Source organism: Plenodomus lingam (assembly GCF_022343315.1).
Source record: "Plenodomus lingam strain CAN1 chromosome Unknown scaffold_20, whole genome shotgun sequence".
NCBI lineage: Eukaryota > Fungi > Ascomycota > Dothideomycetes > Pleosporales > Leptosphaeriaceae > Plenodomus > Plenodomus lingam.
The window spans coordinates 2646044-2673103 of record NW_027093974.1 but is presented as its reverse complement, the minus strand read 5'-3'; the positions used below and the strand labels follow the sequence as shown (position 1 = coordinate 2673103).

General features: G+C 48.4%; 9 protein-coding genes across 9 annotated transcripts; 7 read left to right on the top strand and 2 right to left on the bottom strand.

Annotated features, from left to right (window-relative positions):
* Positions 1 to 4169: 4169 nt before the first annotated feature.
* Positions 4170 to 6152, top strand: IAQ61_011950 (uncharacterized protein; the record flags this gene model as incomplete). The annotated part of the gene is made up of 5 exons (XM_066099415.1): positions 4170 to 4761; positions 4814 to 5254; positions 5311 to 5391; positions 5441 to 5542; positions 5611 to 6152. The coding sequence occupies 5 exons, from the start codon at positions 4170 to 4172 to the stop codon at positions 6150 to 6152; spliced, it is 1758 nt and encodes a 585-aa protein (XP_065950934.1).
* A 2697-nt stretch (positions 6153 to 8849) lies between these two features.
* Positions 8850 to 14244, top strand: IAQ61_011949 (uncharacterized protein; the record flags this gene model as incomplete). The annotated part of the gene is made up of 4 exons (XM_066099414.1): positions 8850 to 9368; positions 9456 to 9588; positions 9644 to 9833; positions 9903 to 14244. Exons 1-4 carry the CDS (start codon positions 9234 to 9236, stop codon positions 14242 to 14244), a joined length of 4800 nt encoding a protein of 1599 aa, XP_065950933.1. The 5' UTR covers positions 8850 to 9233.
* A 735-nt stretch (positions 14245 to 14979) lies between these two features.
* Positions 14980 to 16751, top strand: IAQ61_011948 (uncharacterized protein; the record flags this gene model as incomplete). Its single annotated transcript, XM_003844484.2, has 3 exons — positions 14980 to 15506; positions 15569 to 16287; positions 16348 to 16751. 3 exons carry the CDS (start codon positions 14980 to 14982, stop codon positions 16749 to 16751), a joined length of 1650 nt encoding a protein of 549 aa, XP_003844532.2.
* Positions 16752 to 16880: 129 nt separating this feature from the next.
* Positions 16881 to 17345, bottom strand: IAQ61_011947 (uncharacterized protein; the record flags this gene model as incomplete). The annotated part of the gene is made up of 1 exon (XM_066099413.1): positions 16881 to 17345. One exon carries the CDS (start codon positions 17343 to 17345, stop codon positions 16881 to 16883), a length of 465 nt encoding a protein of 154 aa, XP_065950932.1.
* A 1253-nt stretch (positions 17346 to 18598) lies between these two features.
* Positions 18599 to 21276, top strand: IAQ61_011946 (uncharacterized protein). The gene is made up of 5 exons (XM_066099412.1): positions 18599 to 18795; positions 18961 to 19040; positions 19134 to 19844; positions 19893 to 20212; positions 20266 to 21276. The coding sequence occupies exons 1-5, from the start codon at positions 18749 to 18751 to the stop codon at positions 20314 to 20316; spliced, it is 1209 nt and encodes a 402-aa protein (XP_065950931.1). The 5' UTR covers positions 18599 to 18748; the 3' UTR covers positions 20317 to 21276.
* IAQ61_011945 (uncharacterized protein) lies at positions 21277 to 22421 on the top strand (the record flags this gene model as incomplete). Its single annotated transcript, XM_066099411.1, has 2 exons — positions 21277 to 21892; positions 22062 to 22421. The coding sequence occupies exons 1-2, from the start codon at positions 21707 to 21709 to the stop codon at positions 22419 to 22421; spliced, it is 546 nt and encodes a 181-aa protein (XP_065950930.1). The 5' UTR covers positions 21277 to 21706.
* Positions 22422 to 22624: 203 nt separating this feature from the next.
* On the bottom strand, positions 22625 to 23844 carry IAQ61_011944 (uncharacterized protein; the record flags this gene model as incomplete). Its single annotated transcript, XM_066099410.1, has 5 exons — positions 22625 to 22755; positions 22877 to 23058; positions 23137 to 23210; positions 23277 to 23537; positions 23728 to 23844. 5 exons carry the CDS (start codon positions 23842 to 23844, stop codon positions 22625 to 22627), a joined length of 765 nt encoding a protein of 254 aa, XP_065950929.1.
* A 91-nt stretch (positions 23845 to 23935) lies between these two features.
* On the top strand, positions 23936 to 26194 carry IAQ61_011943 (uncharacterized protein; the record flags this gene model as incomplete). The annotated part of the gene is made up of 2 exons (XM_003844479.2): positions 23936 to 24536; positions 24589 to 26194. The coding sequence occupies exons 1-2, from the start codon at positions 24169 to 24171 to the stop codon at positions 26192 to 26194; spliced, it is 1974 nt and encodes a 657-aa protein (XP_003844527.1). The 5' UTR covers positions 23936 to 24168.
* A 241-nt stretch (positions 26195 to 26435) lies between these two features.
* IAQ61_011942 (uncharacterized protein) lies at positions 26436 to 26927 on the top strand (the record flags this gene model as incomplete). The annotated part of the gene is made up of 2 exons (XM_066099409.1): positions 26436 to 26532; positions 26695 to 26927. 2 exons carry the CDS (start codon positions 26436 to 26438, stop codon positions 26925 to 26927), a joined length of 330 nt encoding a protein of 109 aa, XP_065950928.1.
* Between the last annotated feature and the right edge of the window lie 133 nt (positions 26928 to 27060).

Below are 27060 nucleotides of genomic sequence, written 5' to 3'. Positions count from 1 at the left end.
ATACTACTCTACTACTTGCCCTCTAGCTTTAGGCTTTTAAGCGTGCTCTTTTATTTCTTATTAGGACTAAGATATATCTAGTTAAGTTAGATATAGCAAGACTTACTTTATTATTATTTAAAGTATTATTATTATTATAGGACGCGTTCTAAATATATTCTAAATATATTTTAATTAGCAAATATATATAACGCTAGTGTAAGACTTACTTTTTCCCCTCTAAAGCTTTTTAAGGTACCTTTACTTAAGCCTATTAGGAGTTCTATAGTTATAGTGTATTCTAAACTTGCTCTAGGCTTTAAACTCTTTTATATCCTATAGATCTATCTAGTGTGCACTATATAATATTACTTATATAATTCTAATAGGTTAAGAATAGGTTATAAACTTACTTCTAAGTAGCCTTAAGAATACTTACATGCTTACTAGTTTTATATCCTTTTTAGCCTACTTGCTTAGCTATATTTAAATAAGATTCTAGTTTTTCCTATACCTCTTTTAATATTTTACTATAGTATTATATAATCCTAGTAGTAATTACTAGGTTTTTCTTATAGATTACCTAGTTTTAGGTATCTTTAGAGGGTTTGTGTTCTAATTATATAAGAACAAGTTAGGAATATATTTAGAATAGGTTTAGAATATATTTACTTACATAAGAGGAGGTTAGTAAGCTAAAAGTATTCCTCTACTATTAATACCTATAGTAATTTACTTAGATATAAAGAGGTAGTATTATCTAGCTCTCTTTTATATACTTTATAAATACTTCTTTATAGATATACTTAACAAAATCTTATATAAGATTAAAGTTACTAGCGCTAGTTATACTTATAGGGATTAATTAACTAGAGATAGCGCCTAAGTCCTAGAAACAAGTTAGAAACATGTTATAAATAGGTTATAGTGCACTATAAAACTTGCCTATTATCTGCTTATTATATATATTAATAGTAGTCCTATAGAATCCCTATAAGTAAATATGCCTCTATAACACTTATCTTTTTATAAGTGCTTTATACTTCTAAAAGAAGTTAGTAATAGTAACTTAATATATCTTAGTTATATCCTTATCTATAATAATTTAGCTAAGTGTAATAACTATAATATATTAGAAACATATTATTAACCTATTCTTAATGCGTATACTTCTTTTTCTATAGGTAGAAGATTACTATTAGAATCTCTACCTATGCCTTATATAACCTCTTATATAATATATCTATCTAGAATATATCTTAATCTAATAGAATTAATACCTACTCTTTAAAAAGGTAAATAATTAAGTTACCTAAGCTTAATATAAAGATTTGCTATATATACGCCTATAGTAATGTGTTAGTAATATATTCTAAACCTATTCTCTTATACTACGTATAGTTTTAGGATCCTAATACTTTATCCTCTACTTATAGTATACTCCTCTAAGGCTACTCTTAAATAGGAACTATAGAAGCTTTTCACGCTTTATAATATACAAGATTTTATCTTTATTTGTAAAGCTAATATATATTTCTTTAATAGAATAGAAACCTTTAAGTTAGAGATAGGTTTAGAGCTAGGTTAAGTTTAAGAACTAGGCTATAATAAGTTAGGAATATATTTATAATAGGTTGCAAATAACTTATATTATATAAGCTGCAGAGTAAGTATAGGCTATAACACCTTTACTACTTCCTTAATATTACTATTAGATAGTGTTAAGGGAGGAGGAGGTATATATATATATATACTAAAAGAAATAATAGTAAAAAAAGGTATTACTACTATATTTATTAGTATAATTACTTAGAAGGTAACTTTATATAGGATTTTAAATAGAGATCCTTGCCCTTATAGATAATTAACACCTAGAATATATTAGGAACGTGTTAGGAATAGGTTGTAATATGCCTACTACACTTCTTTATTTAGCTTAACTATAGCTTAACTATAGAATATAAAGCAGGACTACTAGAAAGATTTAATATCTCCCTAGTTAGAAGACCTTATAGATATATAGAGTCTACCTCTAGTAGTACCTAACTAAAATAATATTTTTTCCTAGTAGTAGATATTAGGCTATAGTTCTAATAGCTAATATATAATTAAGCCTATTCTATAATTTACTAACTTATTATTAATATATTTTAAATATGTTTAAGTTTTGCTCCCTACTTAATTTACTATAGTCCTTATTATAGGATAATAAGACACCTAGTAGTCCTTATAAATCCTTAAAGAGAAGCGCTTAATAAGGCTATAATAATAGCTTCTTATTTATAGTTCTCTTTATAGAATTTTCTTAGGTACTACACTTTTTAAGGTTTAGATCTAATTATATAATATATTATTAATAATATAATAAGAATATATTTATAATATATTCTTAAGATACTTATATACTTTTACCCTAGAGTATTAGTATTTATACTAGCTTGCTAGCTAGCTATTAAAGAATAGTAAAGTTATAGGCCTATTAAGATAGATAGACTAGCAGGAGTATTATACCTGCTAGAATTAGAATAATTTAAGAATATATTCTTAATATATTACCTATATAGCCTATATAAGCACCTCTTCTCTTATTAGGTAAGAGCTATCTTTATATTGCTAAACTAGTATTATATACCTATACCCTTAGCTATATAATTAAGGGTATACTAGGAGAATAGCTATATACTTAATAATTACTAGTATAAGTAGTAGTCCTTAACTATTACTATAAGTAAGGTATATATTATACCCCTATAATATATTACTAACCTATTCTAAACTTATTCTATTTACTTTTACTTACTTTCTTAACGCTACTACTACTATCCTCCTCTAGCACTTTATATAGTTGCCTAAATTTATCTCTAATATTACTATCTAATTTAGATATATTATCTAGTACTACTATACTAAACTCTAGTATAGTATTTAGGAACGCCTATATATTATTAAGAATAGGTTTAGAATATATTTAAAAAAGATAGTAATAAAAACTACGTTTACTTGCTTAAATTACCCTAATTTATACTTAACTATAGGCTAGTTTATATAACTATAAAAATTTGCTACTGTGACGTGGACTTGAACCTACAGGGATATTCTAACCACTTAGAGTAAAGCCCAAGTCGCCCGACGCTAAACCTATGGTCATATGACATGCCACCACTGGCGTAGCCTCGGGCATGACGATGAAAGGTAATGATAGTAGGCAGGTTGGTCATGGTAGGTGTATAATATCTGCCCAGCCACTTCTCCAAGCTGATTGCCATGCACATTCGGGCCTTTTTTTCGTGCAATCTACGACGCAGTAAGCAACAAGATACCAGTGAATGAAAAAAAAATCTAGGTTGTAATAGTAGCATTGGAATACTTCTACATTACCCAATGTCATTACTTCCAAAACACGTCCAATGCTCAAGCACGTCCTAGCTTCCCCTTTTCGATTCTCCAGTTGACGCCCTACCGGTAGGCCCACGACCGCCCAAGTACTAACATAGTACGGTAGGTATGTGTCTAGGTCCCTAGGTCTGACATCCATCACGGATGACGGCAGTTTCCCCCCATGGCTTTGTTTCGCATCTTCACGGCACGCACCTACCACCCCAGTACGGTACAGTAAGCAGTACGGCGCGGTATGCCGCTTGGACGTATCGCTGCGCGGCATGATCCTGGGATGTTGTTGGAAATTGTTGCTGGGCCGTCCTTTGGGGATCAGCGCTTAGGGATGGGAGGCTCGTGGCTGGGATTGGGTTTGGTGGTGAAACAAATGTTCTCGTATCCTGATTTTCCTTCCTTTGAAACAATTCTTCTCGTTGAATTCAGAGGAAGTCATTGGCGGAGACGTCCGTGATCGTCGTTTCAATCCGCGTTGCTCTTTCTATACCGGTACGGCCTTTCGGCGATTCTGTTAAGGGTCTCGTAAACTGTCGAGTCCTTCGTACGCCTTCTACATGGTTAATTCCGCCATGCCGAGCAGCCAAGGAAAGGCCTTCAGGGCAATCCAGGGGCGCATTTGGGGTTGCCATAAACCTATTTCCGGTCTTATGGCTAGGTACCGGTACTCGCCCGTGTAGCTGGAACCATGTGTCTCCTACTGCGCATTCAATGCTTCCTACACGAACGCGGTTCCGCCCACCTTTCCTGTTTGGACCGCCCGTGGCACATGTACGGCTGCCTGCAGGAAGACTGATATGATGGACGAAGAAGAAAAGAAAAATGACAAGAATACGACTATCACTGTGCTGTCCATCAGTCCCACACTGACCGAGGATCGTTCGACACCACCACCATATCGCGGGACATGGGACAATGACAGCGTGCCGAGTCCAGGAAAGAAACGGAATTGGGGTGCTGTTTTCTGGAAACCAAAGTCGAGATGGATATGGGCTAGAGGCGATGGTTGGAATACCCCCTCAAAGCCTACCACGAAGGCAACGGATAAAGGATTCAAGGCTGGCTATACTTGCTCGCGCGACACTATCTGGGCGGCCTTCAAGAAATTTCGATCCTCGCGGGGACAATGCTTCGCTTTAGCATTACTTGCGGTCTTTGGGCTTTTGCCTATGGTACTACTTGGTGTCTTTACATCTGGAGGCCCGGGCTATAGTCCCTATCAACAGGTCTTTTCGGATAAGATCATGGGCTGTGGGCAAAGTCTCGGCTCGCCCCAGAATGCAACTGCATCTGGCATTCAAAAGTTGTTTGTGTTAGATGTTACGTTTGGACGGTATTCTTTTGCGGCAGTCAAGACGATTGACGTCATCTGGGATCTCTTCATCGGACGAGGTAATCGTTGCTCTTGGCGCTTGACTATTTGGGACTGATTTTGGAAATATAGGCTTTCAAATATGCGCTTCATGGGCCGCCTACAAGGCGTTTTGCGACGCACTGCTACTTGTGATCGAGCGACAGCCAGCATCGTTTCGCATCTTCCAACGAATCGCACTTGAGGGCCCGAGTCTGGACTCATTATGGACGTTAACCAAGGAGTTGTTCACACGAAACGATACTAGGACGAAATTTCTCTTTTCTTACATGTTCGTAGCCACCTTGTACGTCCTCATGGTTCCTATCTTCCTTGGAGCCATGACTGGTTATGACAGCACAAACATTCCCTGGATAAACCTCGACGACTCCAACAACATCGTCCCGGCCTCTTTGATCAAGCCTTCGTGGGTAGCTTTGGGTACGAAGAACGAGACATTCAAGCATCCAGCCTGCGTAGACTGGTCAGTCGTTGACAAAGCCCGGCAGATGGATACTGCCCGATTTGGCCGGTGTAAGTATTCCCTGTGATACGATATGATGCATCTCTTCTCTAAAACTTGATTCCAGGTGATTGCCAGCTTGCCAATGGGACAATGATCGCCGCGCAAAAATATTTCCAAAGCTATTACAAGGGAGATTTGGGTCAATGCAAGTCAGCTGACATCTTCATGCCAGCAATGGGCTAATTGAAAATTAGGCATATATGACTTTCCAGGTAACATGCAAACCTTCACTTACGATCCCTACTGGTCGGATAGTTATGATCAAACCCTAGAGTCCGGGTCTCGGCAGCGCAACTGTAAGCACGAGCAATGAAAACAAAGGACTGGATCAGACCCACCCAAGCTAATCACGCAGAACGACCAGGCAATGCGAGCATGGACATTGAAATCAATGGCCAAAAGTACGACTACGCCACTCTGAAATCCGAAAGCGGGTATTGCTACGGCGATGTGGCATACGACTACACCTACTTTGAAGACCGAACCCGCTGCCTCCCCGACACCGCCAACCCCTCGTACAAATGGGGTTTCGCAACCATGATGTCCGGCCTCTTCATCTTCCTCACATTCGGCTGGTGCACCAGCCTCTACATTGTCTGGCAACACGCCCAATGCAAGTCCACGCTCGTGCAAACCGGGTACACAATGACGCCCCTGCGCGCGGCTTTTGCCATGGCCAAGGCGGCGAAGAAGAAGACGGGTCTTGCCGAGCAACAACTGATTCGTGCGTATACCGAGGATTTGGAAAACGAGTTATATGGCCGCGCGGGACTCGTGGCTACGAGTATAGAGTATGGCTTGTTTGTGGAGGAGCCTGGGGTAGGCGATGCGGATCAGATGTATCACGGCGTGAGGGGAGTGCGGGCACGGCATGTTAGGGGGGAGGTGGATGTGGAGGCGAAGTGAGAGGTTGATATCTAAGTGTAAGAAGAATGAGCTTTTGAAACATTTGGGTTCTGGGCATGACTCTTGTGGTGTGAATACAATGCCTTTTAAAGACTACATGACTCTTGTGGTGTGAATACAATGCCTTTTAAAGACTACCAACCCTTCCCTCGCACCAACGTCACAGGTGTTATTGAGGGTGATACCCTTTCAAGAAAAGTGCAAGCCATGCATGTCTACTCAGAGTCAGTCAGCTACATACCATGCCGTTTGCGACAGACCACAAAAGTATAACAAGGTCTAACAAAAAAAAAAGACTTGGTCGTCATATAAAATGAAAGCTGAGTACGTGGGGTTAACGTCATTAGCCCGTATCCCACAATAGCTAGACAACCATGATTTTTCTTGACTAGGAACAGGTATTGGGGCGGTGGGTTAATTCTTCTTTGGTGGCGAAACTTCAGTGAAGAGAGTGGGGGAAGGGTAGGGGGGATGTGAATTGAGTGAAGATGAATTTTGCAAAATCATTTGATTTAGACATTTAGATGGCTTTATAGGCCAATGACAGTTTTCGGACAAAGTAGAGAACTGGTCAATGTTGCTCCAAGTATATTCTGTAGAGTTTATTTTCGAGCTTCATGCAGATGTACACTTTGAACATCCTCGGGCTACTATGATGCCGTATTGAAGCTTTTCTTGTAATTTTTGAAATTCATGCTGATGGCCTGATGGGTGGTGTGTGATTGCATGCATGGCTTGGTTGGTTTTTAAAATACTAGTACCCCTTTCGAGGAACAAAACATGCATCTCCCTTTGTGTTCTTGAAAGTACACTGCCCTAGGCTCGATCTCAGATGCAAGCTTGCACACATGTTCCTTTGATCTTGGGCTTTTGATGAAAACAATACCCATGTGGCAGAGTTACACACCAGCACCATCAATTGGAGGGTAATGACTTTTGAGACACGACAAAGCGCAGCATGAGTAGAAGGATTCGCTGATTTGGAGACAAGGCAGGAAGACGTGTGGTGTAGGAGAGGATCGGGCACGAGAAGTGGGAGGGGGGTTTGTAGGCGTGTGCTTTGCTGGTTTTGTTTTGAGAGAATATTGCGTGGAATAAATGTGAACTGGGTGGATTTTGGAATCTGAGTGTAGACATGATAGGTCTGATAAAAGCTTTTTGGATCATGGATATGGCTGCACAAACATAGGCTTTTAACTTCTCAGTGAGGAATCGCATATTCGTCATTTCCGTCTCGGCTTTCAGCAGCAGCAAGCGGAGAGAAGATGTGGGTATGAGAAAGTCGTGGAGAGTGGTGGGATAGTGGAGTGGCTTTTATACAGTCCATACCCCGAATAGAGCACAGCCAGTCTTCGGCCTGAGAAAGAACATGAAGCTCAGAAACTGTTCCAAGTCATTGTTTACTATGATTGGGTTTTTTGGCTGCACGCAGAGCCATGCAATTTGCGTCTTCTACTTCGGGAAAGACCTTCATAAAGGCGTAGAGTGATAGATTGAGTGTGGTCAGGATAGAGTGTGGCTGCTTTATATGCAGGCTTTGTTTCGATAAGTACGTTTCAAAGCGACCTTACGGCGAAAGGGTTTGGTTGGTGAAACTTGGAGAAGGGAGATCTCATGTGGGTACATGATAAGTCTTTTGGCCGAGGGTAGACCCACCGCAAAACATGTATGAGGAGGTAGTCATTCCTTTGTTTGAGTTGAACATGAATAGATCGGCCAGTTTCTGCGATGAAGAAGAGAGAGGTATTGAAACAAGTGAGAATTGTGGTGTTCATATATGAGAAATAGGGGATGTTTGTAAATATGTTTGCACGTACAGCATGAAATTCCGCCAGGAGGCATATCGCCTGATGTTGACAGTGGATGGGACTGGAAAGGGGGAATGCGGTGAATGCTTACAAGATATCCACTGTGAAGGGAGCCAATGGCGGCTGAGAGGGTAGAGGGGCAGCCACATGCACTACCAGTGGATCACGTGACCGTTCTTGCATGAACAGGGCACGACCCCGTTATGAAACCGACATGAAGGCCATGGTGGCATAGTCACAACTCTGTAGCAACGTCCTCGAATGTCTTTGTCCACTGTCGTTGGGAGGGGGATGCTGGATTCATACGCCAAAAGACAAATACCCCCATGGTTGTTTGTAATGAGCAGTGCAAGTTACCTACCTGCCATGAACAAGCGACCTTGGCTAGATGCCGATGCCTAGGTATACGGTATCCCATTACACATGCGTCATGTGCAAGCGTGTCGAGGTGAAGGCAGCAGTGAAGATGATGATCATCCTGTATACTAGGAGGATGCATATCTTCCTCGTCAAATGTCGGGCAAGTATACCCACGTTACCTGGTGGCGCTCTGGGTACAGGGCATCTCCACCTCACAGGCTCACATGGTGGGGCAAGGCGAGTAAGAATGCTGGGGGACATGTTTTGGGTTCGAGGCAACAACAGCGCATTGCTGTTGTCCGCAGGCACCGTAGAGACGACAGTAGGCTAGCGAACATCAGGTTCGTTGAGAAGGGCTACAGACGTGAACGGTCTGCAAGGCAAGCAAAAAGGCTCTTCGGATGCAGGCTCGAAGGAGGGTGCATGCGTTGCTGCGAGGTGAGACGCGGGTGGTGGTTGGCTGGCCCCTGGCTCGTGCTAGAGGCGGGATGTTGGCGGTGAGTAACGTAGCGCGACCACAGAAAGTCGACCCTCCACCTGCCCACCAACACCAAAAGAGAGGCCAGCACTCTTCCGCTTCCCGGCCCCCTCTCCCTTCTCCTCCCTCCCTACCTGTCTACCTACGACACGGCGCCTGTTTTTTTGTTTTTTGCTTTCCACTGTTGTGTTTGTGTGTATGTGTGAGTGCAGAGGGATGCATCTAGCACTGTGACCGCAGCGAGAACCCAACGCTGAGAAAGCAAATCGACATTCCCCACCGACTTGTGTTGTTGCATCACGGAAAAAAGCAAGGCGGGAACGGCCCACTACGAGTGTCTCTTGACCGCCCACCAGAAGAGAGAGGCCCTTGGACCCTGGCCCGACAGCGCAACCCGTGCAAGAGGGGGAAAGACAAGACAAATCACCATCCACCATGGCGCACATCTACGACATTGGAACGCGAGCATGGCAGCCAGACACGACCGAGGGCTGGGTCGCCTCGGAGGTTGTGGACAAGCAGATTGCAGGCGAAAAGGTCACGCTGGTCTTCAAGCTGGACAATGGCGAGGTACGCAGCAGCCATGGCAGTAGCAGCCACAACAACAACAGCAGCAGCAGCAGCAAAGGAGTCACGGCTAATGAGAACAATGCGCAGACCAAAACCATCGAGACAACGCTGGACAGCATCCAGACTGGCAACGACCCGAATCTGCCTCCGTTGATGAACCCAGCGATGCTGGAGGCCAGCGACGACCTGACGAATTTGTCCCATTTGAATGAGCCGGCTGGTGCGAGACCTGCTCTCTACATACAACTCAGAACGGTGCACTGACAGCCAGACAGTACTCCAGGCTATCAAGTTGCGCTACTTGCAAAAAGAAATCTACACCTACTCTGGTATCGTTCTCATCGCTACGAACCCCTTCGCCCGAGTCGATTCACTCTACGTACCTGGCATGGTACAGGTCTATGCTGGCAAGCAAAGATCTTATGGCGCGCCGCATTTGTTCGCCATTGCAGAAGAAGCCTTTGCGTAAGCATGCCCGTGCCATCACTCCAGCGCTCCACAGCCATACGCAATACCTTACTGACATGGCTCCAGTGACATGTTACGCGACCAGAAGAACCAGACAGTGGTCGTCTCTGGAGAGTCTGGAGCTGGTAAAACCGTCAGCGCCAAATACATTATGCGATACTTTGCAACCCGCGAGTCTCCAGACAACCCTGGAAAGCGGAGAGGCAAGGCCGATGCCATGAGTGAGACGGAAGAGCAGATTCTCGCCACCAATCCCATCATGGAAGCCTTTGGTAACGCGAAAACCACGCGAAACGACAACTCCTCCCGGTTCGGTAAATACATCGAAATCATGTTCAACAAGCAGACGGACATTATTGGCGCCAAGATAAGGACATACCTGCTGGAACGGTCAAGACTGGTGTTTCAACCGCTTAAGGAGCGGAACTACCACATCTTCTACCAGCTCGTCGCTGGTGCGACGGATGCCGAGCGCACAGAGCTCGCACTAAAGTCTGTCGAAGAGTTCAACTATCTCAATCAAGGTAGCGCACCCGTCATCGATGGAATGGACGATGTTGCCGAGTTCAAAGCCACAAGAGACTCCTTGACCAAGATTGGTGTATCGGCAGAAACTCAGTCTGGTATCTGGCGCATCTTGGGAGCGCTCTTGCACATGGGAGACGTCAAAATCACTGCGACACGGACCGACTCGAATCTAGCGCCAGACGAGCCCTCCCTAGTCAAGGCTTGTCAACTACTCGGCATTGATGCCAATACCTTTGCCAAGTGGATTGTAAAGAAGCAACTGATTACCAGAGGAGAGAAGATTGTGTCCAACCTCACGCAGCAACAGGCCATTGTTGTCCGAGACTCAGTCGCCAAGTTTATCTACTCTAGTCTATTCGACTGGTTGGTCGAACGGACCAACGAGAGTCTTGCCACGGAAGCAGTCCTCGCAGCAGCCCATACCTTTATTGGTGTGCTCGATATTTATGGGTTTGAGCACTTCGCTAAGAACTCTTTTGAACAGTTCTGTATCAACTACGCCAACGAAAAACTGCAACAAGAATTTAACGCTCATGTGTTCAAGCTCGAACAGGAAGAATACATGCGCGAAAAGATTGACTGGACCTTCATCGACTTTGCCGACAATCAGCCATGTATTGACCTCATCGAGGGCAAGATGGGCATTCTCTCTCTACTTGATGAAGAGTCTCGTCTTCCCATGGGCTCCGATGAGCAGTTTGTAACCAAGCTACATCACAACTTCTCTGGCGACAAGCACAAGTTCTACAAGAAGCCGCGATTTGGAAAATCTTCCTTTACAGTCTGCCATTACGCTATTGACGTCACGTACGAATCGGACGGCTTCATTGAGAAGAACAGAGACACTGTTCCTGACGAACACATGGAGGTTCTCAAGGCCTCGAGTAACAAGCTCTTGACCGAGGTCTTGGACGTGGCTAGTCAAATCCGTGAGAAGGAGACTGCTCACACCAGCTCAACCAAGCCAGGTGCTGCAGTATCTGCCGGCCGTAGGATTGCCGTCAACAGGAAACCCACGCTGGGAGGCATCTTCAAGTCTTCTCTGATTGAGCTCATGCAGACCATCAGCTCGACCGATGTCCACTACATCAGATGTATCAAGCCCAACGAGGCGAAAGCGGCTTGGCAGTTCGATGGGCCCATGGTTCTTAGTCAATTGCGAGCTTGTGGTGTTCTTGAGACCGTCAGAATCAGTTGTGCTGGTTACCCAACCCGATGGACGTACGAGGAGTTTGCTCTACGTTACTACATGTTGGTGCGATCGAACGAATGGACTCCCGAGATCCGAAACATGGCTACCGCAATCTTGAAGAAGGCCCTAGGCGCCGGAAAAAACGATGGTACAGACAAGTACCAGATGGGTTTGACGAAGATCTTCTTCCGAGCTGGCATGCTTGCTTTCTTGGAGAACTTGCGAACTGCCAGGCTTAATGATGCTGCCGTCATGATTCAGAAGAACCTTCGTGCCAAGTACTACCGCCGCATCTATTTGGAAATGCGCGAGGCTATTATCTCTGTTCAAGCCCTTGCAAGAGGGTACATGACCAGAGAGCGTACTGAAGAGGCCAGGCAAGTCAAGGCTGCGACCACCATACAACGAGTGTGGCGTGGAAGCAAGGACCGCAAGCAGTTCCACATCATCCGCAACTCTGTCATCAAGTTCGAAGCTGCCGCAAAGGGCTTCCTGCTGCGAAAGAATATTTTGGACACCAGGCTCGGCAATGCTGCTCGTATGATCCAACGCAACTGGCGAAAACAACGATACGTGCGTGCTTACAAGAAGGAGGTGAATGGCATCATCATGGTCCAGAAGCTCTGGAGAGGAAGGCAAGCCCGCAAGCAGTACAAGGTGCTTCGTGCCGAATCACGCGATCTCAAGAACATCTCCTACAAGCTGGAAAACAAGGTTGTCGAGCTTACTCAGACTTTGGGATCCATGAAGGAGCAAAACAAGACTCTCAAGTCACAAGTCGAGAACTACGAAAGCCAGATCAAGTCGTACAAGGAGCGCAGCCGAACTCTAGAGAACCGCCAGAGAGAGCTGCAGGCCGAGGCAAACCAGGCTGGCATCACTGCTGCCAAACTCAGCCAGATGGAAGACGAGTACAAGAAGCTACAACTGAGCTACGACGAAAGCAATGCGAAGATGCGACATCTCCAAGAAGAGGAAAAGGAGCTCCGTGCTTCACTCAAGAGGACTACCGAGGATCTCGAACAATCCAAGAGGCGAAGCAATGTCACCGAGACGGAGAAGATGTCTTTGAGACAGCAGCTCGCGGAATTGCAGGAGCAAGTGGAGCTGATGAAGCGCTCCGGTCCCATCAATGGCGAGTTGTCCAATGGTCACCACCCCATTGCGGCCAGCAATCTCATCAACCTTGTGGCCTCGAAGAAGCCAAAGAGGCGAAGCGCAGGGCCCGACACTCGCGACTTGGACCGTTTCAGCCAGCAATACAATCCAAGGCCTGTTTCGATGGCCGTTGGTACAACTGCTCACAGACAGAACCTCTCTGGCTCGACGTTTGCTCAGCTCGATAACGTCGAACTTGAGCTTGAGAACATTCTCGCTGAAGAGGATATGCTCAACGATGAAGTTACGCTTGGTCTCATCAAGAATCTGAAGATCCCCTCACCCACGACCACGCCTCCTCCCACTGACAAGGAGGTTCTGTTCCCAGCTTACCTCATCAACCTCGTCACCTCCGAGATGTGGAACAACGGTTTTGTCAAGGAGTCTGAGCGCTTCCTCGCCAACGTTATGCAGTCGATTCAACAGGAAGTCATGCAACACGACTCGGACGATGCGATCAACCCTGGTGCCTTTTGGCTGTCCAACGTACACGAGATGCTGTCCTTTGTCTTCCTCGCAGAAGATTGGTATGAGCAACAGAAGACTGACAACTACGAGTATGATCGCCTGTTAGAGATTGTCAAACACGACTTGGAGAGTCTCGAGTTCAACATCTACCATACCTGGATGAAGGTACTCAAGAAGAAGCTACACAAGATGATCATTCCCGCCATCATCGAGTCGCAATCTCTTCCTGGTTTCGTGACGAACGAGAGCAGTCGTTTCCTCGGCAAACTGCTTCAGGGTAGCAACACACCTGCCTGGAGTATGGACAACCTTCTCAGCCTCTTGAACAGTGTCTACAAGGCCATGAAGGCATACTACCTCGAGGACTCGATCATCACACAATGTGTTACTGAGCTATTGCGCCTTGTCGGTGTCACTGCTTTCAACGACCTTCTCATGCGTCGCAACTTCCTCTCATGGAAGCGCGGCCTCCAAATCAACTACAACATTACGCGCATTGAAGAATGGTGCAAGTCACACGACATGCCAGAGGGCACTCTGCAGCTCGAGCATCTGATGCAGGCCACTAAGCTGCTTCAGCTGAAGAAGGCAACACTCAACGACATTGAGATTATTCAGGATATCTGCTGGATGCTAAGTCCCAACCAGATCCAGAAGCTGCTCAATCAGTATCTCGTAGCCGACTACGAGCAGCCCATCAATGGCGAAATCATGAAGGCTGTGGCATCGAGAGTGACGGAGAAAAGCGATGTGCTCTTGTTGACCGCCGTAGATATGGAGGACAGCGGTCCCTATGAAATCGCAGAGCCAAGAGTCATCACTGCATTGGAAACGTACACGCCATCTTGTAAGCTCACATGGCCAGCCAGCCAACACTTGAGTACGGTCATGAATGCTGACAAAACATCAGGGCTACAAACACCCCGTCTGAAGCGTCTTGCCGAGATCGTATCTCAGCAAGCCATCGCGCAGCAGGAGAAAATGGAATTTGACGACCCATCCATGAACGGTGACGGAGGAATGAACGGACATGGGACGATTGAAGAAGGCATCGAGGCATAGATAATGAGCAAGCGCATCTGCATATTGGACTAGGTTGATCGTTTTTGACAGCCTTTGAGACACGATGAGACGACCAGAACGGAGATCTTGTAGTTGTACCGTGTTTGCGTCTGTCTAGCTGGTATGGGGAGGCAAACGCGGACTCGGCGCAGGCATGACATGTTGGGTATTTAATGAGGAATTTGAAGTTTTTCTGTACTTGACCGTTGAGCCCTTGGGCATACTTTTGTGTTAATGCTATGCATACAGATAGATGGTGGATGAATGACCCATGTTTCAAAAGTCCGCGTGGCCATTGAACCGCTTTGGCGAGGTTGAAGGGGGGGCTTCATCTCAAGTTTAGGTAACATCGTGTTAGACAGTTGGATGATGTTAGCTAACGCCGCGTATGCGATTGCTCACAGCCCACAGACCATTCGAAGATGGGATGCCCAGACGGATGAGAAGCCGGTCGTGAGTGGGACCAAAGCCTTTTCGTGTGGAAGCAACTGACTCTCCACGCCCTTTGACATGACCTTCTTACCTAAACTTCACGCTGCTGCCTAGAAAAAGCGGCCATGGACCTCTCTGAGCGGGGCGGCAGACAGGTGGGAGAGAGAGAGAGAGTTGGAAGACGGCAAGCTGGAGTCTGGAGATGGACGGAGGTGAAAAGGGTCTCTTGTCGGTAAGAACCCTCCGCCGAACCAGGCTCTCGGGGTCCAATATCAACCGCAGCGGGCCGTGACTAGACTATTTATGGACTTTGGCTGGCACCTGCTGCCCGCCCCCCCCAACAGCCACGGCCAAGCCACCGCCCAAGCTGACGTTTCCCCTTGCAGCCGATTGTACAATGCACTGAACACAGTACATGTGAACATACCACGTTGTCAGATCGGAAGCTTCATCTCCTTCGATGTAGACCTTTGTTCCCATGGCTATCGCTCCGTTTCCCTTTATATAACACCGTGCGCCGCCTGCGGTGATTACCACTGTGTTTCCCATCTTTACCTTGGACATTGCGCCCATCTTTTGTTTCAAATCAACACCCAATGCGACTCTACCGGCCCTCGTCAAGTTGAAGCGTTTGTTCAAAAGTTCCCAGTAGCGCTTTTGTGCACGCGACCTGCAGCTATCCCCGACGGCAAAAGTGGGAAGCCTACATTGTTCACAATGGGAAGGGAGACAATGCCGTCTGCACAGCAATGGCAGGGTATGCCAGCCATCAAGGGCTCGAGTGAGAGTATGCGCATGGCCTTGCTCACAGCCTCGCTCATTGGATTACAGTACGTGTCTCCCGGACTCTACTCCACTGGTTGCACAAAGCAAGCTAATTCGAGTAATGTAGGTTCACATGGAATGTCGAAATGACTTACTGCACCCCCTACCTCCTCGAACTCGGCCTCACCAAGTCCAAAATCTCCCTCGTCTGGGTCGCAGGCCCCCTCTCCGGCCTGATTATGCAGCCCATTGTCGGCGTGGTCGCGGATCGCTGCACCTCCCGCTGGGGCCGTAGACGTCCTTTTATGTTCTGCGGTACCATTCTGGTGGCCATGTTCTTGCTACTGTTGGGCTGGACAAAGGAGGTCGTGCGGGCATTCGCCACGGATCCGGAGACGATCCAGAGTGCAACGATATATCTTGCCGTCTTTAGCATTTACGGCATCGACTTTGCAATTAATGCGGTACAGGGGAGTTGCAGAGGCTTGATTGTGGATACACTGCCGATAGCGAAACAGCAGACTGGCAGTAGCTGGGCTAGCAGGATGGTTGCTGTGGGCTCTTTGATCGGGTATGGGGCTGGGGCAATCAATTTGAGGAGTGTGTTTGGGCCTATGCTGGGGGACACACAGTTCAAGCAGCTGACCGCTGTGGCGGCTATGACGCTGTGTATCGCGGTAGGGACGACGAGCTGGGCGGTCACGGAGAGGGTACTAGTAAGCGATGGGGGTGAGGAGGGCGAGAAGCTGGATTTGAAGGAGGTGATGGGCACCATTTCCCATACGGCGTTGAATTTGCCCAGGGGAATTCAGGCGATTTGCCATGTGCAGTTTTGGGCATGGATTGGTAGGTTCGATTCCTGGTCTCGAGGCAGCGTATGTGTCTATGTACTAACGACATGAACAGGATGGTTTCCCTTTCTCTTCTACAGCACAACATGGGTTGGTGAAGTCTATTTGCGCTACGATGCGCCTGCCGAAGTTAAGGAAGCAGCGGATTTGACGGGTAAAGTTGGGCGTATTGGTTCGACGGCGCTGATTGCCTTCTCCATCATCACATTTCTCATGTCTGTTCTCCTACCCTTCTTCGTCCGGAGCCCGCAGGACGAGAGCCCGAGTTTCACACCACGACCACCCAAGAGCATTGCCGGTCTCGTGATGGGACTGGAGAAGTACAAGCCCAGTCTCCTGACCGCTTGGACAATCAGCCATTGCATCTTTGCCTGTAGTATGATTATGGCCCCCTTTGTCAGGAGTCTACATGCAGCGACGTTGATCATCGCAGCTTGCGGAATGCAAGTACCTCTCTAGTTCCCATGTGAAGACAAATACAGAGAGAAGATGACTAACCTCCCACAGATCATGGTCCATAGCCTGCTGGGCCCCCTTTGCCTTTCTCGGCGTAGAAATCAACCGTCTCTCGTCATCCCCTTCACACACCTACCACCACCTCGGCCGCTCCTCCCTCGAACTCGAAGCCCCCGTGCCCCTCAGCCTGACGCAGGGCCTCGAAGACTCGTCCACATCGACCTCGTCCACGGGCGAATCCTCGGGAAAATACCTCGGCATCATGAACCTGTACACCACGCTCCCACAATTCGTCGGCACGGCCATTAGCTGGATCGTCTTTTCGATCCTGGAGCCGGGCAAGAGCCCGGAGCTGAGCGAGGGAGCGGTCGCGGAGACGGCGGCACGGAAGGATGGGCCGAATGCGATTGCGGTTTGTTTGTTTATTGGTGCTTGTTCGGCTTGTGTGGCGGTAGCGGCTACGAGGAGGTTGGGGAGGATACAGGGGAGATTGTGATGGCTTTTTGTTTGTTGGAGTGTTGCGACGATGGTCTTTTGGTCTTTTGAATTGTGCAATGCATAGCTAAAAGGCGGCCTCTGTCTGTTTGCATATCTCATCCTAGAAGTTGGAGGGAGGAATCGGTGTAGATTTTTCCCTGTGGTTCGATATACCCATGCATTAGAACATCATTGCATTGTTAGTCCAAAGAATGAATGACTTAGTCTCTACTGCTGATTTACTCATGATGACAAAAAAGAAGAAGAAGCAAGGAAAACTAGAGCTCCTGTTTTTGTTTCTTCTCCCCCCCCCCAAGTGGAGGGTTTGGTCATGGCAGCCAGCAGACCACCCTCGCCACCAGACTTTGGTACGCTATACGCTGCGGACGTGCCCAAGATACTGTAGGTAACCCCATCGTTCCAATGCAAGGTTTGCGCTTTCTGCTTTGGGGCAAGGCGCGATCAACGCCTGTCAGATTTTCTAGGGGGGGGGGGGGGGACCCGCTTTGTTCTGGAAGGCAGGTGTGGCATGGATGAAGGGATCCTGTCTTGTCTTTGCAGACTGTGTGGTGCCTACTGTATGTATGATGGACTGCTCAGAGGAGAGCCATGGGCGAACTGGCCCGTCAGTGGGTTTTCTGGTTCGCGTTGGGGGGAGAGTATTCGATGAGGGTGGAGGTGTTCAAGTTGGTTGAAATGTTTTGTACATTGTCTCGGAGACTTGGGTAGTGCTGGTCTAGGGATGGGATGCCAGATGGGGATATGCCGAGACCATTCGATGATCCCCTTTCGCGACGATCTTTTTGGTCTTTGCCAGCTACTATGTTAGGTACTGTACTACTAGTTTGTTGTGCATGGCGAGGCCATGTCGGTAGAGTTTTTCTCCTTGTGCATGGTTGACAGGGCAGGCCGTTGAAGTGAGAGTTTTTTTTTCACTATTGTTTTGACTACAGTCGTCATAGCTACTCTACATAGCACACACACACACACACACACACACACACACACGATAGCAGCAACTGATGGTGGTGGTTGGCTGGCTGGTTTGTTGGTTGGTGTGTTGGCTGTCTCCACTGCCAGTCATTGCTCTCATTGCATGGACGTGCCAATCCAATTCACATTCACGGCCAGATCAACCAAACGACCCAAAAGGACGAAGCGGTTGTCGTGGACACACAACTCTCTCCCCCAGCCCAAGTGCGTGCAGCGTGTATGTATATGTGTGTATGTATATATATGTGTGTGTGTGTGTGTGTGTGAGAGAGAGAGAGAGAGAGCTGGTGTCAACTTCTGTGACTGCCTTTTCCACACTAGCCGCAAACACGCTAGCCCCGTCTTCTGAGAGGGGGGAAACTAGTCCTACTAGGAGGAGGGGGGCAACGACCTTGCGTAGAGTAGCGGCTGCCCTTTCGCCCATCCTGCCGCCGAACATTTCTTGCAAAAGACGCTCCCATCAAAACCCTTTCCTCGCTCTCCTCAACAATCTTGCCACCCTGCATCTATCGCCCTCAGAAATCGCCAAGATGTCTGAGCCAATCCGTAATAAGAAGATGGACTCAATATCCGCTCCGTAAGTCGATTTTTCTTCTCTTCCGGGCCACAGCCAATTTTACTCGCCCACGGCCTCGACATACAAAACTACCAGCTGCTGTTGCTGTTGTTGCTGCTGCTGCTGCTGCTCCCCCCCCCCCGCCGCCGCCGCCATGGACGTTCCCTCTGCTAATAACCCGTCCAGCACCCCCCAGAACACACCTGCTAATGCTGCTCCCATATCGTCGCGCGCCCAGCAGCCGGGCGTCGGCACCATCAAGGAAGGTAGGTTGCCAAAATCCAAGGTTCCTTGCCCCTCGGACCCCGCGATAGGGCGTTGCCAAAGAGTCTTGACCGCTAATTCCATTTTCTGCGCAGAGGACATGGAGCGCACCGCTGCTGGTCTGTTTGCAGCCAACCCTGCGCTCGTGGCTATGATGCAAAATAAGCTGGGCTCGCTCGTCGGCCGCTCAAGTGGCTACATCGAGTCGCTGCCCGCCTCGGTCCGTCGCCGTGTTGCCGGCCTGAAGGGTGTCCAGAAGGACCACTCGAAGCTCGAGGCAGAATTTCAGGAGGAGGTTCTGCAGCTCGAGAAGAAGTACTTTGCCAAGTTCACACCGCTTTACCAGACCCGTGCCAAGATTATCAACGGTCTCGAGGAGCCCTCAGAAGAGCAGGTCAAGATCGGCGAGCAGGTCGACGAGGACGATGAGGACGAGGATGCACCCGAGGCTGAGCTCAACAAGGATGAGGGCAAGGACGTCAAGGGTATCCCAGAGTTCTGGCTCAGCGCCATGAAGAACCAAATCTCGCTCGCCGAGATGATTACAGACCGCGACGAGGCCGCGCTCAAGCACCTCACTGACGTCCGTATGGAGTACCTGGACCGCCCTGGCTTCCGTCTGATCTTCGAGTTTGAGGAGAACGAATTCTTCACCAACAAGACCATCACCAAAACGTATTTCTATCAGGAGGAGAATGGCTATGGTGGCGACTTCATCTACGACCATGCTGAGGGTGACAAGATCGATTGGAAGGCAGGAAAGGACCTGACGGTCCGCATCGAGAGCAAGAAGCAGAGGAACAAGAGTGAGTTTGCTGGGCCCTTCGGCGACATGATATACTGACTGCGCATAGATACCAAGCAAACCCGCGTAGTCAAGAAGACTGTGCCGACGGAGTCATTCTTCAACTTCTTCGACCCACCCAAGCCTCCACAGGACGACGAGGAGGGTAGTGTCTCATCCGACATCGAGGAGCGCCTCGAGCTGGACTACCAGCTCGGTGAGGACATCAAGGAGAAGCTGATTCCTCGCGCCATTGACTGGTTCACCGGTGAGGCTCTTCAGTATGAGAATATTGAGGACTTTGACGAGGGTGAGTTCGAGGATGAGGACGATGAGGACGAGGATGAGCTCAGCGATGACCGTGACGAGGATGAGGAGTCTGACGATGAGGTATGTCTTGTCTGATTGTTGACCATGGATGCCTTTGCTAACATGCAACCCAGAATGATGGCACAAAACCCAAGCAGGAGGCTGCTGAGTGCAAGCAGAGCTAGGCTGTTGCTCTGCCAGAGATATAATACCCTTGACCTGAGAGTGTCTGGCTGCCTCGTTCCGATGTGGATGGGGGCGTCCAGATGCATTTGGGTGGCTCTGCTGAGCCGATTCCCTAACGATCCGTTACCCCAGACACTACACGTTATATGTATTTGAATACGGCGTAATACTGCATCAACGGAGCTTAGGGATGTTCAGACGGGATGATTGGCTGCGGATTTCTTGGAGTAGCTATCATTCACGAACTACAATTGTTGTTCACTGCATGCTTTCCTCTCTGTTCCTCTGCAGACACCCACTTCGTCGAGAGCTCGCTAGGTATGATAGACGCGGCGTGCTAATCCCGGGCACGTTGGGCTATTGATCGCTTGGAGGTTTCTGTGGCATCTTTTACGAAATAGACGGTTGGCTTGTTGCGTCGGGCGGCTGTAGATGACGGTTTGCTGTCAAGGTCGTCTACTCCCTTTTGATTTTACCAAAATAGCGGAAAAGTATGGAATTCTTTTTGTATTCACCACTCCATTATTCTGATTCTGATTACGACATGCCATGGGCTTTCCCCCACGCCGCCCACACTCGTGTACATTGGCAGCCAAAAGGGTGTTCATGTTCTTAGCCGTTGCTCATCCAGGATTGGCTGGCGGCATCTTTGAAGATGAAGTCAACTCGATGGTGTATGGACGTCCGTAGTAGTGCATGCCAAACAAATTCTGTCATTTTCTTCTTTCAACCAAAGACCAGCATAGCTGCATGCGTCCAGCCCCTACGCCAATCCAACATGACTACTCCTTACCAACTCCCCAAACGAAATCGTGCCAAATGCTCTCTGACTGCGGACCTTGGCAGAGAATTGGGTGGCGGAAAAAAAGGGCGAATGCGGTCTAGTGCGGGGCACTGCGTCAGTTTTGGGTCTGGCAAATCAATTCGTTGCTTGGGACGCGGCTGGCTGGCTGGCTGGCTGGCTAACTGCGGGTGCTATTGGTTTGTTTCTATACTTTTTTTCACTTTTGGGGGGTGAGGATAGAGTAATCTGAGTGCAAACCCGTAGAAGTTTGAATAGCAAGCCAACCCTTGCGGAATGGGAAGCGCAGACGAAGGCGCTGTTGGGTTAACGTTATCTACCTGATACGCGGCGACGACTTTGTTTTCTTCACCGCGACGACAACCACAACGACAACGAAAATACTAAACCTGCGCATTTCATCCACTCGCTCCAATCCAATTGACCGTCTACCCCCGAATCAAGCAGTTCAACAGAAGCGCAGACAAACGACCTGGAAGACAGCATTCCAAGTTACCAAATCCTCTGTTCCCCACCGCGACAACGACGACGACGATACTTCTCATCTCCCAGAGAGCGAGTCGCGCGACCGAGCACAGAACCAAACCATGGCGCGGCAGAATCCAAACATAGTCATCACGGGCACACCGGGTGTAGGCAAGACGACACATGCAGAGCAACTCGCGCGCGCGACGGGATTCCAGCATATTTCTGTCAATCAGATTGTCAAGGATGAGGGGTTTCATGAGGGCAAGGATGAGGAGACTGGGAGTTGGATTGTGGATGAGGATAAGGTGGGTTCATTTATTTTCCCCTTTCTTCTTCTTCAAGTACCCTGCATTAATTCAAACATTCTCCCTCTTTCTTGCCTCGTATTGTGAAATACCTGGGGAAAGGAGAAATCATCTTGCATCCTCGAACCAAACCAAACATAAACTAATACACAACCCCCCCCCCCACCAGCTCCTAGACCACCTAGAATCCCTCCCCCTCCACACAACCGGCGGCTACATACTCGACTGGCACGCCTGCGACCTCTTCCCCGAGCGCTGGATCGACCTCGTCATCGTCCTGCGCTGCGACTCCACCGTCCTCTACGACCGGCTCACGGCCCGGGGCTACAAGGGAAAGAAGCTCGAGGAGAACATGGACAGCGAGATTATGCAGGTCTTGCTGGATGAGGCGCGCGAGGCCTACAGGGAGGAGATTGTGGTCGAGTTGCGGAGTGATAGTGCCGAGGATGTCGAGGGGAATTTGGAGAGGGTGGAGCGGTGGGTGGAGGGGTGGAGGAGGGATAATGGGGGTGCGGGTGGGGGGGAGTGATGGATGGGGTGGGGAGGGAGGGATTGGGAACATGTATGAGTATGATGTTGGGCATGGCTTGTGTTTGTATGACGGGAGAGTGGTTGAGTTTTTTCCCTCTCTTGCCGTTGTATTGCACATGCCACTAGTGGAGATACCCAGACAGGTAGAGGAAAAGAAATCCATCACTTGCAAAGATCATCCCAGATATTCTCATCTTCCTCCTATGCCTTATTCGCCGCCAACCACGCCTTCAACTTCTCCAACGCCTTGCCCCGATGAGACACCTCATTCTTCTCCCTCTTCTCCATCTCCGCATACGTCTTACCCTCATACTCAAAACACGAATCCCAACCTTAAACACCCCGTCAGCTCCCGGCCGAAGACAACAACAAGATCCTCTCTAGCCGCTTATATTTCCCTTCCTTCCTTCCTTCCCATCTGCAACATCAATTCAAGAAAGAAACTCCACGTACCAAAATTAGTAGGACCCCGACTCTCAACCAACTTGCCATCTGTGCGACCCTGGAACAGAATTGGTTCCTGGCCGGAGCCTGCGCAGTAGCCAAATGTGCACACGGCTTGAGCGGATTTGTCGTCAAAGCCGGAGAGTAGTTTGTGTAGGTTTTGGGGGCCGAGGGCGAGGTGGAACCATTTGCTGTTTGAGGTGGGGGAGGGGTTAGTAAGTTGTTCGTTGGAAGCATGGAGTCTGAGAGAAAGAGAGGGAAGAGTGTACATATAAGGGCCTGGTAGGTCATTCATAGCTTTGAAGCAGAGGCATGTGTCTTCCACCAGAACAGGGCCGTTGATCTAGTATATCACCTGGTTAGCAAGACCAGGAGCACATGATTACAGTTCAACCACTAATATACGTACGGCTTCGGCAGCTCGTCGCGCCTTGTCGAACGTGACTTCCTCGACTGTGCCTTGGATCTCAACAAGGTCGACATTCTCGCTGCGCAGCTCAATTACACCGTCGAGTATGGCTTGGACTTCGGCGAGCTTGTTCTTGTTGCCCGTGATGAAGTTTAGATGTTGGGGGGCTGGCATCTTGAAACTTTTCAGGTCAAGTTTGCTGGAATTCGTGGATTTGGAAGGGCTAGAAGTAATGAGAATTTTTTGCAGTCGGAATGAAGCCTGCAATTTGGTTAGGGCTTTAGAGCTTAATAGAAGATGTCATTTCTTGGGGGGGGGGGACTTGGATTAGACGCAGCCCTTCAGCCCTTTTATATGTGTGTGCTTTGAGAAGCAGAAATGGTATGACTGTGACAGCGGACCTGAACGTGCTGCAAACTGGAAATGATAACAAAGAAAGGAAGGCATTTACAGTAAGCAGAGACAAGACGACCCAAGCTACCACGTTAAAGACTGGGCAATTGAAGGCGACAGTGAAATTGAAAAGGATCGTTAGCAAGTGTATGGATATGGCTGACCTGGAGGACATCGTCGCATACCGGTATCAAGCTAAGCGAGACGCTAGCGACTTTCCTCCCAATGTCACCTTGTCCTCCTCAGCCGCATCATCCTTCGATTATCGATAATCGTATCTCTTCTTGCTTATATTCGTACGAGAACTCCAGCAGTTTAACACACCATCTGCAAACTTCAACGTCTTGCATTGTCGTGGCTGGTTCACGACATCCAGTTTTTACGGTCACGTTGCATACGCGTCAACCTCAGCTACAATCGGCGCGCAACGCATGTAGAGTTTGGTCCTCCAGGAGCCTAGTCTTTGGATAAGCACAAAGGGACGTTGCAATCTGCAACCATGGTTTCCCTGAGGATATTATTCCTCGGCGTACATGGCTCCAATGGCCTGATAAGAGCACTTTTCCTGCCAGCATGGTACACGGTGCTCCTGAGTCCATTCACTCTGGCAATCGCCTGGTATTTTGGTCTAGACAGAGCAGTCCAGAGTTATTTGCCCGAAGAATTCTCGTGGTTCGAAGTTCTGCCCCAACTTGCGCTTCTGTCTGTCTTCTTCCTGCTACCAACGAGATTATTCTCTGCATCAGGAGCTACGGCGAAGAGTAAAGATGGGAAGAGGAGGGTACAATCAGTGCCATACTGGATTCCGGGATTTCGGAACCTTGGGAGTCTCGTCTTTGGAGGTGAGCAATGGTTAAAGAGTATAGGGTCAGTTCTTCGAAAGCATGTTAAATTGGATATGATGCTGACAGGGTTGTAGAGAGTCGTCCATCTCCAGCATCGTTGCATACAAAGCTGCTGGAGCTAAGCACAATCTTATTCTTTCGGATGAAGTTCTGCAACAAGTTTACAAACACTCAGATAAGTTAGAGGAGCCAAGAGGCTACAAGACCGCAATATGCCAAAACGCCTTCAATATGCCTAGTGGCGCTGCAGACCATATCTCGAATCTTACCCCGGCTATTTCTGGAGTCTTCGAGAAGGATTTGACGAGCGGCAAAAATATGGAAGACTTGGTCAAGTCATCATTGCGGATACTGTCCGACTCGCTCCCAGATTTCATCACTTTCAACTCCTCTATTGTGGATCAGATGCAATGGGAGCGTGTTGCGAACCTCGAGCTCACTGACGGTACTTCGGAAGCCGAGTGCGACCTATTCATGCTAGTCAATGAGTTCTGCTGCAATGCTATGTTGCCCCCGGTTATGGGTGCGCAATTTACCGAATCATATCAACTGCTGGCCATGGACCTGGCCACGTTCAATCAGAATTATTGGGCACTTGCACTTGGATTGCCACGGCTTTCACCTATCAAAGGTTTACCTGGAGCGGCATTGGCACAAAGACGACTTTCAAATAAGTTCACAAAGCTATTTGATGATTTGACAAACCCTCCGGTACGGCGAGTACCGGCTGATGACGAAAGTGTCAGCGGTGAAGAAGAGACAGATGCTGATGTCTCAACGCCGTTGATCAGACTGAATGATTTGTTCACAAAGCATGACCTACCTTATGAAGTTCGAGCCTCCCTTGGCCTCCAGCTTGTACATGCCATCGTCGCAGAAGTTGCTCCCTTGGTATTCTGGACGATACTGCACATTTACTCAGCATCAAGTGCACAAGACACGACAGACACGCCTTTGGGAAAGATAAGGGAAGAGACAAAGGCATGGGCACAAGCGATCCAACCGCCCTCAATACACCCATCGTTCCCCGCACCACCTGAGATACGCTACACTGCTGGGGGTGAGGCAATTACCGAGATTTTTTTTCCGTATCTGCATTCTTGCATCAACGAAGCTCGACGACTCTACGGCTGCTCAGCAAGTGTATACGAAATCTCCAAGCCAATCACGCTACAAGATACTCACGTTGTTGCACGGGATGAGCAAGCAGTATGGGAGTTGGACGTAGGATCATACATCGACATCGGTGTTTCCGGAGTCCTCATCAATTCCTCCCCGTCACACCATCTGTCGCCAACCACATTTAAACCCGATCGATTTATCCATACGAAAGTTCCAGCTGCCGTTCTCCCCACCAACGACACTGCAGCACCCTATAAAACCGCTCTGACAGTCTCCCTCGTAGCAGGCATAACCCAACTCTGGGAAATCGCACCAGCACCCAAGAAATCATTCTTCGATCAGATGCAAGAAGCGGGCGCGGAAGCATCAATGGGCGCCGCTGCACTTGCAGGCGAACAACGTGCCATTGAGACTAAGGCAGAGGAGAAGCCGGGGGCGTGGGCCACACCGAAGCCTGTAGATGGTGCTAGCATCAAGGTTCCAAAAGCTGATATCAGAGTAAGGATCAGGAGAAGAGAAGGTCTCCCTGCTTCCAAGATTGTAGGGCGGATCGGTTGAGGAGTGGATCACAAGAGGATATGTCGGATGCAGTCAGTAAGGTGTACGGATCCTGTCGATACGGGGAAGAAGAAGAGTCAGATCGAGATCTCAGAAAAAGGTCTAGAATGCAATCGATGCATGAAGAAGGGCCTATGAGACAAGCACACGCGATGTCTCGGTTTGAGCTTGACGCGGTTGGCGTGTTGGTAGATGTTTGGGAGGGATCTGGGGAGTTGGGAGACTCGGGCCGTTGAAAACGATGCAGCGGCACCGGGAGTATGGTCCGCTGGTGCAGGCGTATACCTTGATCAAGAGCTTCCTGGATACACTGCCAGATGACACCTATTCCCGTATATGTATGTAAAAACCAACTGTACGTACAGTATATCCCGTCACCTGTTGCATCAGTGATCTCGTCATTCCCAGCCATGTCCATGCATACATGCACACATAGTAACAAACAACCATCTATGCCACCACACCACCCCTAACACACGAACCACAAACATAAACCCCAGATTCACATATGACCGCGCACGAGGTATCCCTCCACAAACCCCCCTTACACAACCAGTACATGCAACACACATCTATCCACCATGAACAACACACTGTATCCACGTACCCAACCCCCCACCCCCTATCAGCAAACCCCATCGATCGATCCCCACCAACCCTTCCATCACAGCCACAACCACAAAACAAGCAAGGACGTACTCCTCCGCCTCCCCCGGCCCCATCTCCAAAGTAGCGGTGAGCGTCACGGGCCGCGCGCCACCTTCTCCATGTACACTGTGCTGGCTCAGCACCGCATCCCCGCTCGCACGTGAGGGAAATTAAAGAACAATAGGGAAGGGAGGGAGGGAGGCAAGAACGCCAAAAGA

What these genes read in the sequence shown, in the direction of transcription:
- IAQ61_011946 (XM_066099412.1), top strand. Translation starts at nt 18,749, where the DNA reads ATGTCTGAGCCAATCCGTAATAAGAAGATGGACTCAATATCCGCTCC. An exon ending in CGTCGGCACCATCAAGGAAG is followed by an intron (nt 19,041 to 19,133) that starts GTAGGTTGCCAA and finishes TTTTCTGCGCAG; the next exon opens with AGGACATGGAGCGCACCGCT. An exon ending in ATGAGGAGTCTGACGATGAG is followed by an intron (nt 20,213 to 20,265) that starts GTATGTCTTGTC and finishes CATGCAACCCAG; the next exon opens with AATGATGGCACAAAACCCAA.